The 10117-nt window shown below is 40.0% G+C and overlaps 1 protein-coding gene across 2 annotated transcripts; it reads right to left on the bottom strand.

Moving 5' to 3' along the window:
* Positions 1-2020: 2020 nt before the first annotated feature.
* On the bottom strand, positions 2021-9469 carry Rergl (RERG like). 2 transcript variants are annotated; one of them, XM_048335241.1, is made up of 5 exons: positions 9365-9469; positions 8302-8358; positions 5448-5521; positions 3771-3919; positions 2021-2433 (listed from the first exon to the last, which is right to left on the bottom strand). In XM_048335241.1, exons 1-5 carry the CDS (start codon positions 9414-9416, stop codon positions 2151-2153), a joined length of 615 nt encoding a protein of 204 aa, XP_048191198.1. In that variant the 5' UTR covers positions 9417-9469; the 3' UTR covers positions 2021-2150. The 2 variants fall into 2 exon arrangements, with proteins under 2 accessions (XP_048191198.1, XP_048191199.1); XM_048335242.1 differs by lacking the exon at positions 8302-8358 and having other exon boundaries at positions 9365-9456.
* Positions 9470-10117: the final 648 nt, after the last annotated feature.

The raw sequence follows: 10117 nt of genomic DNA, 5'->3' as shown, positions 1-10117 counted from the left end.
CAGTCATGTGGATTGTTCAATGACTTTGCTTCCTTCTTCTTTTTTTTTTTTTGGCAAACTACAATCATTTTCCTTTATTAGCTGGAGGATTTTATAATTTAAGGAAGATGAGAAACGTATAAGTCACGCTTCGAAATAAGGAAGCCTGGATATTGAAAACATTAAATTCTCCCATAAAAATGTGAAGGCGTCATTAAACTAGGCTCAGATTAATACAATTCAGTAGGCTCCCTGTGGTTCTTGCCACAAGAAGCTGAGCCAATACCAACCCATCTAAGAGGTAAAATATTTTACGGCCACCAATTCATAAACCTATAAAACATACAGGTATCATTCAACCTCTTTAATTAATAGTGCATGCTTTGTATTAAATCAAAACCATTTTCAGGACCCCCCCTACCCCCACCCCCCAACACACTCCCTTCCTCAGATGTTGGGCCTCATGTGTTGATTGGGGTTTTTTTCCACTTTGGATAAAGACGATGCATTCCTTTAAAAAGTTGTGCAATTTGTGTTATGGCCGACTTAAAGATAAGGAGAAAACTTGGTGTGGTAGCTCCGGAATGTTCTAGACAGTGGTATCTGGTTGAAGGATTCCTTCTTCCACCACTTATTTATTTATTTCTATTTTTATTCCCCCCCCCCGCCCCCAGTGTGGTCAGGAAACCAAATATTTTAGATTGAGTTGCAGAGAATTTTGTTATTGTTGTTGTTGTTCATTTTTGTCAGTCCTGGGCCTTGAACTCAGAGCCTGGGCACTGTCCCTGAGCTCTTTCACTCAAGGCTGGTGCTCTACCATTGAGCCACAGCTCCACTTCCAGTTTTCTGGGGGTTCTTTGGAGACAAGAGTCTCACAGACTTTCCTTCCCGGGGCTGGCTTTGAACCTCAATCCTCAGATCTCAGATTCTTGAGTAGCTGGGATGACAAGCATGAGCCAGTGGCACCTGGCAGAGGGTCTTAATGAGTTATCTTTCATGAATTATCTTTTTGGGGATATTCTGTTGGCAGGCAATGATTCCAACACAGTACTAGTTGTTGTGTTGTGAGGCAGAATTCTATGGCTACCACATATCTCTACCCTACTTGGGTATTGAATGGATACATCCAGACTGGGCCTAGAGGACCCCAAATGGTGACAACGTAGACTTACAAGACTTACACAGTTACGTCTACCTCATTCCCTTTGTTAAAAGAGCATAAGTAGCCTGGCACTGGGGGCTCACACCTGTCATCCAGCTACTCAAGAGACTGAATTCTGAGGATCACGGTTCAAAGCCAGCCCAGGGCAGGAAAGTGCCTGAGATTCTTATCTCCAATGAATCACCAAAAAGTTGGAGGTAGAGATGTGATTCAATGGTAGAGCACTAAGCCTTGAGCAAAAAAGCTAAGGGACAATACCCAGACCCCTGAATTCAAGCCCAGTGTGGGCACACACATGCATGCGTGCACACACACACACACACACACACACACACACAGAGGCAAAAGAGTTACATAAAATGAAAATACAGTCTAGGCTACAAAACAGTACTTTAATAACGTTACATCACGACATCAGCTGAGTTCTCTTTTGTAAGCCTCACCGGATACGAAGCCATCTATAGTTTATAGCAAATGCAGCTGTGTAAATAATGGAAGGTTTTGTATGTGAAGCAGAGTAAACCAGATATAATCAAGCACAAAGGCAAGCCACATATTTGAAAATGTATCTGAGGTTGGTTGTCAATGACTTCAAATCTCCAAGAGAATTCCATTGAAAACAAACAAACAAGAAAACAAACAAAAAAGAAAAAGAAAAGAAAAGAAACCAAAGTAGCCAGGCACCCATGGCTCACACCTGTCATCCCAGCTACTCAGGAGGCTGAGACCTGAGGATAGTGGTTCAAAGCCAGCCCAGGCAAGAAAGTCCATGAAACTCTTATCTCCAATGAATCACCAAAAAAAAACTAAAAGTGGAGCTGAGGCTGAGAGCAGTAGAGCGCTAGCCTTGAACAAAATAGTACAGGAACAACACCCAGGCCATGAGTTCAAGCCCCAGGTCCTGCATAAAATATAACCAAAAAAAAAGTGCATGCACAGGGTGAGCTTAGTAAACATGTGAGTGTTTGCAACTTGCTATTACAACACATCCACTCTGATTGCAAGTCAACTAAACAGATTTCCTTCTCTTTCCAAACACATTATGGATCAGTTTGGCCATAGACCTCGACCCACTGGGTCTCCTCTTCTCTTTGAGTTTGAAGTTGGCCAGGATGTCCTTGATGGCTCTGAGGAACACCATCTCAATCTCCAGGCTCTGCTCTGCTGCAGACAGCTCGCAGAACTGGCACCGGTACTCACAGGCCAGCCTCTGGCCTTCATCCCAGCCCACCTCTCGGATGTGGCACAAGTCCTGCTTGTTACCCACCAGGAACACCACTGCTTCCATGGCTCTGAAACACAGACAGGTGTGTCAAATCCATGTCAAGGTTTAGATCCAAAGGAACACAACATGAAGAAGAATCTGTATCTACATATTCAAGTGGTAGAGTGTTAGCCTTGAGCAAAAGGAGTTTAGGCCCTGAGTTCAAGCCCCACAACCAAAACAAAAGGATAGGATATATAATAAATACTTTGAAGTGTGAGCCAATATCACATGCAATTATTAAAGAGGCCCATACCTTTGCTCTTCCCATTTTCTACAGGTGGAGAAGGGAAAAAATGCTCTAGAAACTAGTCAAGAATTGTTCTAAATTGCATCACAGATGTTGAAGTAGGTCATTGTGTTTCCACAGACTTTAAATTTTCTGAATGGTTTTGATTTGAAGGAATAACAAATATGCATATGTGTGTATGTGTGTATATATATACATGTACATATGTATGTTTTTCTATGCCTATAAAATTTTTCCTTCTGGATTTGAAGAGATAGCAACTTTGCGCTTTTTCTATGCCTATATATTTTTCTATGCCTAATATAGATATATGTATGCATAGCAAGTGTATATTTTTCTATGCCTATATTATTTTTATATGCAAATATATGTATATTTGGGTATCTATGGATATATAGCACATATGCATTTCTATGCAAATATTTATGACTATATATATGACAATATAAAAATATTACATAGGAACCCCAGATAATGAAGCTCTTTTTTTGAATCAGGAGAATGGACGATGGAGGAGCATTAAACACTTTTTTTGATTTCGCAGGTGCAATGGATGGTGGTGGAGGGAGGCGTGGGGGGGGGCGAGAAATGAGTTCTCTCCCTTAGAATGACTTGATGGTTTGATTATTCAGTCTATTGGGGGGGGGGGTGAGAGGTTGAACAACTCAGGCACCAGGAATTAGATCTCAGGGGCTATGCCCACTGTAGTCCATGTGGATTTCTTCTTCAAACATTTGTGTGTGTGTGTGTGTGTGTGAGAGAGAGAGAGAGAGAGAGAGAGAGAGAGAGAGAGAGAGAGAAAGAGAGAGAGAGAATGGAAAGGACTGGAAAGGCCAAGTCACTGCTAGACAGCATGGGCCACTATTTTGTCAGTAAATACACTGTTCCCCCACTGAGGCAGGCTGGTAAAAACAGCCATTGGCTCACTCCGGGCTAGGTGAGGATCTGTTTAGTGTCTGCCAGGATATGAAAGGGTAGAGTAGATCAGACACCTCTCCCTTTTGTGCAACGGGAAGGTAGCTTGTTCGGGGCCATTCTAAATTCACCTTGATGATGCTTACAGCCAGGTGATAATGATTTGCTGGAGGAAGGGAGAGGGGAGCAAGTGGAGTTACCTTTTGCAATGGGTATTGGCTGGCTCTCGAAGGCTGCAGACCAGGGCTTTGGCAAAAGCAAACGAAGACCTGTCACTAATGTCATAGACCACGACAAAGCCATCTGCCCAGTGGAGTTCGTGGGTCAGGGCAAATGTTGCTTTGTGGGGCTGCAAAAGAAATCAAGTGATTGGAAATGGGAGGAATCTGATCGATTTCTCTAAGCCCTTCTTTGCTTCATTTCTCCACTCCTCTTCTTCTGGGCCTCTTTGCTTCCTTCAAAGCAACAGATGGAACTTGAAAGATGGAAAAAGACGCCACCTGTAAAGTTATGCCTATCTCATTTCACAACTCTTCTATTTAAATATATGTCTTTACTTTTTCCTGAAGATTTGGCATTACGATATACCTTTGGCCTAAATAGTCCATGCATTGGGTGTGTAAAGAGTTATTTTCCATTTAGGTTGGCAAATGGAGTGTCTATTGATTTCAATTCAAACCTCCAACCCACAGACATAAAAAAAAAATAATGTCAATGAAGTTCAGTGAAAATTATTTAAGGGATATTTGGTTTACCTAAAAACATCTCTTACAAGGTTGCTTGGAAACCTTCATCAACTAGCCATACCTTCCATTGTTGTTGTAGGTCAATTTTTCTTTTGTCTTCTTTCTTCCTTTCTTCCTTCCTTCCTTCCTTCCTTTCTCTTTCTTTCTTTCTTTCTTTCTTTCTTTCTTTCTTTCTTTCTTTCTTTCTTTCTTTCTTTCTTTCTTTCTTTGTGGCTGGTCTTGGAGCTTGAACTCAGAGCATGGTCGCTCAACCATTTGAGCCACAGCTCTACTTCTAGCTTTTTACTGCTTTATTAGAGAATAGAGTCTCACAAACTTTCTTACCCGGGCTGGCTTCAAACCACAATCCTTAGATTTCAGCCTCCTGAGTAGTTAAGGTTACAGGCCCAAGACATCACACCCAGGTAAATAAGCCATATTTATAACTATTTAATATGGTAAACATAAAGAGATATTTGAACTCAAAAACTGGCTGACATATATGCTATCTTAACAACTAGCTACTTATAAATACAGCTTGGTGTATGATACACTAATAATTTCTAATTGTGTACTGATCAAAATCTATTATGAATGCAGCGTAGTTTTACTATTTTAAAAATATTTTTGAGGGGCTGGGGATATGGCCTAGTGGCAAGAGTGCTTGCCTCGTATACATGAGGCCCTGGGTTCAATTCCCCAGCACCACATATACAGAAAACGGCCAGAAGTGGCGCTGTGGCTCAAGTGGCAGAGTGCTAGCCTTGAGCAAAAAGAAGCCAGGGACAGTGCTCAGGCCCTGAGTTCAAGGCCCAGGACTGGCCAAAAAAATATATATATATGTATATATTTTTGAGCTGGGCAACAGTGGTTCCAAATGATGGCAGAAAAAGTAAAATGAAGGGCTGGGGATATAGCCTAGTGGCAAGAGTGCCTGCCTCGGATACACGAGGCCCTAGGTTCGATTCCCCAGCACCACATATACAGAAAACGGCCAGAAGCGGCGCTGTGGCTCAAGTGGCAGAGTGCTAGCCTTGAGCAAGAAGAAGCCAGGGATAGTGCTCAGGCCCTGAGTCCAAGACCCAGGACTGGCAAAACAAAACAAAACAAAAAAAAAAAAAGTAAAATGAAAAGGTGTTGGCTTTCACTTACTTGAGAGCAAGGGTCATAGATTTCCAAATTTAATTGCTTCCCTTCCAAACACAAATGCTTCCTGTAGATAGATTCTGTTAAAAAAAAGAAAGAAAAAATGATAAACAGATGGATAGAGAGATAGTCAGATATATGATAGATAGACAGACAGATAGATAGATAGATTCATTGTTCATATAAAAAAAAATCCGGAATAAGAAATGGGATTATACTCTGCACATGCAACCAGTCTACCAGAGATAACCAAATCATATTTGTATTGTGTTTACTCAAACACATCTCTTAGAAATTAACTCTCTACATCATCTCTACTGGTACTGGGACTTGAACTCAGAGCCTGGGTGCTGTCCCTGAGCTTTTACGTTCAAGACTGATACTCTACCACTTCAGCCGCAACTCCACGTCTGGCTTTTTGCTGGTTCATCGAAGCGTCTCTGGGATTTGTCTAGTCGGGTTGGTTTTACACTGTGATCCTCAGATCTGAGTCTGCGGAGCAGCTGGGATTACAGGCGTGAGCCACCAGCACCGGCTGACCTACCAATGTTTCGTTGTGGATGAAGTCGCTGTGGTTGGGTCTGAGGTTTGGCTCAACTCACTCTCAGCTCATGTAACTTCTTGCCTGACACTACCCACCATGTCAAAAAACCAAAAATAAACCACATAGCCTCTGTTAAAAAGAATTACAGTCTTTCTTCTCTGCAGCAAGATTCCATTTCAGTCTTTACTATATTTCATCTTAAAAATGTCATTTTTCAAATTTTAATGTGTGAGGATCCAAGGTCAGTGCTAAGCCTTCATCTCATTAATGAATCAATGAATCGATATTTAAGAGAGAAATTGACAGATGGTTAACGGGTAGAAATTAATTTATCCCTATTGCTTCTGTGTCCAGTACTTCTCTACAAAAGAGCAGAGTCAATTGCAAAACCCACCACACATGCTGGCAAATGTGCCATTGCCCCAAAAGCAACAAGCCCAAGTGCCAGCTACTCAGGAGGCTGAGAGCTGAGGATCGCAGTTCAAAGCCCGCCTAAGCAGGAAAGTCCATGAGACTCTTATCACCAAGGAACCACCAGAAAACCAGAAGTGGTGCTGTGGCTCAAGTGCTAGAGCACCAGTCTTGAGTAAAAGAGCTCAAGGATGGCACCCAGGCCCTGAGTTCAAGCCCCAAGACTGGCACAGACACACACACACACACACACACACACACACACACACACACACACACAAAATCCCTCCGGATTGCATTTAATGACTTTGGTGATCGTTTCATTAAGCCTTAAATGATATTTTCACAGTTTCTCTCTCAGACTGTATGGATTTGCTGCTAAGTCTGAACCATATATATATATATATATATATATATATATATACATATATATGTGTATATATGTTACTACTTTCCCATGTAGCCTTCATTTACAAGATGGAGTGAGTGGTTGAGGCTGCTTGTTTTCGTAGCTCTGGTGACCTGTAGAGTATCTCATAGGGAGATGAAGCAGCTGGCAAGGCGTAAACATTTCATTTGTTTGCCTCTACTAGCTAATCTAAACACTGAAGGTGAAGGTTTTCCCTTCTGTGGCTATTCTCGTGTGCATATTGTATTATTTATGCTTCACTTTATTTTATTTCATTTTTTTTTCCCCTTCAAGAACACTTCCTCGCGCCTGACTTCTAACTTGTTCAGTTACTTGACCTTTGTGGCAAAGGTTTCTTTTTGTTTATTTGTTTGTTATTTGGTTGGGGCTTTTTTTTTCCCCCTACGTTTTTTTCTTTTATTTGCCCCTAGAAAAGAAAACACTAGAAATGCCTGTTTTTATAGACGTCTCCTTTTTCTAAGCAGTTTTCAAGTACTTGCCCTAAAATATTCACCATGTCATAGTCAGGAGAATGCTTTTGTTTGCTTCGTGGAAAGGAACTGAAGAAATACTTTAAAGACATTTTTTTTCTGAGGTAGCATTATTCCTGCTACCTCGCAGTGAAATGTTAAAGATTTATTCTGCCTATGTTTATTTGGATGCATTAAAAAAAAAAACAACATACTCAGGAGCATTAACTCTTCCAAACTCTACCTAAGGAATATAGATTTCAAAACAACAACAAAAATCACCCTTTCTCCCAAATCTCATTTTTTTTTATCTTGGTCACCTTTGATTATATTTTTATTTTTATATTTTTTATCTATTTATATATAGAATCCCATGTTTTGATCAGATATATTCATATCACAATTCTGATTAATTGCTGAGCAAATACTACACGACACAAAATGGTAGCAAAATTCCTCACCTTTTTTGGCTGTGATATTTCGCCCATGGGCCATGCTAATTCTAATTTTAAAAAATAACAAAAGAAAATGGAAATAGAGTTGGTGAAATGATGCTACGCTTACACTACAGCTTACAGCTTACAGAAATCAACTTAGATAAATAATAGAATATTAAGGAATAATTTCCCTACTACTATACCTGGTTTTTCAGGGAGCAGGATTTGTTTTGTCACTGCTCTGCTTTCAGCACTAATTTGTCTTTTGTGTTTTTCAACTGGTGTTAACTAATTTATCGAAATGATTCCATATGCCGGATAAGAATTCTGACATTAGTGGTGTAGACTTTGAAATCAACTGATTCGGTATTTCATCATCAAAGGGGGTAAACTTTTTTTTTTTTTAAGCGCTCAGTTCTGTTACCTATGTGGAGATCCCTAGCTAGAATCTAAAGTAATAAAAGTTTCTCCATGTAGTATAAATATGGTCAATCATACCAAAATGCTTCTCTATTTAGAGTAAGAGTTTCATTTAAACATTGAAATTTTAAAGTTGAAAACAACAACAAAAACTAAAGTGGTGACTTACCAAAATTAGAGGCATATTCCCCGATGAATCTCTTGGTAAGGAATCTTACTGTCAGGGCTGAGAAAGAAGTTAAGTACAAGTTTGATGTCTTTTAGCATTCAACACATAAAAATGTGACTTTTCAACCCCAAGTTCCTTGAACCCTTAATGTGGACTTTAAAACTCCATTCAATGTCCCTTTAAATAATAGCCACCGATGTTTCTATGCTGTTAACCCAATAATGGTTTCAAACATAATAATAATAATAATAATATTGGGGGAACCTTGAAGTACTGCTTTGTAAATCAAACAAAGTTAATTCCTGCATGCCAACACACAGAGCAACTGAGCGGTCTTTGAAACGCAACCCTCTTATATCCTGGTTTGTTGGTTTTTTTCCTTTTTCTCTCTATCAAATGAAACCTGGATCACAGGCAACGTGCAAACAACATGAAATATTTCAGTTGTTGAAAGCTACTGGGAAATGATCTGTAGTATCTGGATTTTTATGTCAATATTGAAGCTCTTGAATGTGGCCAGCGGTGGCTTTCTGTGTATGAATTTACCTTCCCAATGGAATGTGGCTAAAAACCAAACTAATAGAAAACCACAAAATAAGGGAGCCGTGGCTCCGTCTCTGGAGCTACACCCCAAAGCTTTGCCCTCACTAAGTCCTTGGACCTCAGTAAATAGTGCATTTAAAACAAACCACCAGGGTAACAAGCATTCATTAAGAGCAGGTGTATTGCAATGTAACAGAAACAGGACACCCACCAAAAGCTCTTATTTTTCCCTAGGCATTTGAAACATCGGCAGGACACAATCCACATCGGTTATTTCTCCAAGAGTCACTTTGCCAAGCTGCCCCTGAGTTTTATCAATAGTGGCCTTGCTGATCGAAATGAACAAGTCTTGCCTTTCCCCCAACACAAACAAGCACACCAATACTAGGCACTGCATCTCCAAGACTGAGAGACTTGTGACCTACGTGGTAACTGTCATGGTTCTGAGGTAGTTTATCAATGTATTGAGCACTCATTCTGCTTTCTCCAGCAGACTGTAGGAAATGTGATAATCACTCACCGGATTTCCCTGTTCCTTTCCTACCCAGGACGGCCAGCTTTACTTCATTCATCCTGCTTCTTTCCCACTCTTGCCCTGTCCAGTCTTTGTAACTTGCTGGTTTAAACCAAGTGTATTTCTTCCTGGCTCTTTATTGGCTGCTCAAGTTGCTCTCAACCAACTCCACCCTCCCACCCCAGAATTCCTATAAGCTAATAATAACTGGGGAAAAAAAATACTTTCCAACCCATTTATTTATTGCAACTACTGGACACTAAGTTTTATGAACTCTGGTATTATTTTTTTAATTTTAACAGAAGTTTGTTTCTCCATCTTCTATTTTTGAGAGCCCAAAACTGCTTTCTGCTACCTTCTCCTAAAATGCTGTCTCGATTTATTTGGAAGCTTTGGAGAAGATAACTAATAACATCTCTATGCATGCATTTGGATTGGATTGGTTTTAATACCTGAGCTTATATTGCCTTGAAAGAGCAAGGGGATAAATTAATCCAGTCATTTAAAGAAAAGGAGAAGACAAAATCATCACTAATTACAGAAGGCATTTTCTTCCTGAGTTAAAACATCTACTCTATTAGGATCAATGAAACCATTCAATAAAGTGGTTGGGTAATTAATAAACAATAATACGCAATAATTCCCGAACACCAACTCCAAGAGTAATAGCAGCAACTAACACATATAAATGTTCGAGAGTTTTTTTAAATTGTATACCACATTGAATGTTCTGGAAAACTTCATGAAGAACGTGCCGTT

The sequence above is a fragment of the Perognathus longimembris genome, chromosome 27 (assembly GCF_023159225.1).
Source record: "Perognathus longimembris pacificus isolate PPM17 chromosome 27, ASM2315922v1, whole genome shotgun sequence".
NCBI lineage: Eukaryota > Metazoa > Chordata > Mammalia > Rodentia > Heteromyidae > Perognathus > Perognathus longimembris.
This window is presented reverse-complemented; position numbering and strand designations above follow the sequence as displayed.

Excerpts from the sequence above, each read along its gene's own strand:
- Rergl (XM_048335241.1), bottom strand. The coding sequence starts at position 9,416 with ATGAATGAAGTAAAGCTGGCCGTCCTGGGTAGGAAAGGAACAGGGAAA. Across the intron at positions 8,359-9,364 it reads GAAAGGAACAGGGAAATCCG|CCCTGACAGTAAGATTCCTT; the intron begins GTGAGTGATTAT and ends CTTCTTTCTCAG. Across the intron at positions 5,522-8,301 it reads GGAATATGCCTCTAATTTTG|AATCTATCTACAGGAAGCAT; the intron begins GTAAGTCACCAC and ends TTTTTTTAACAG.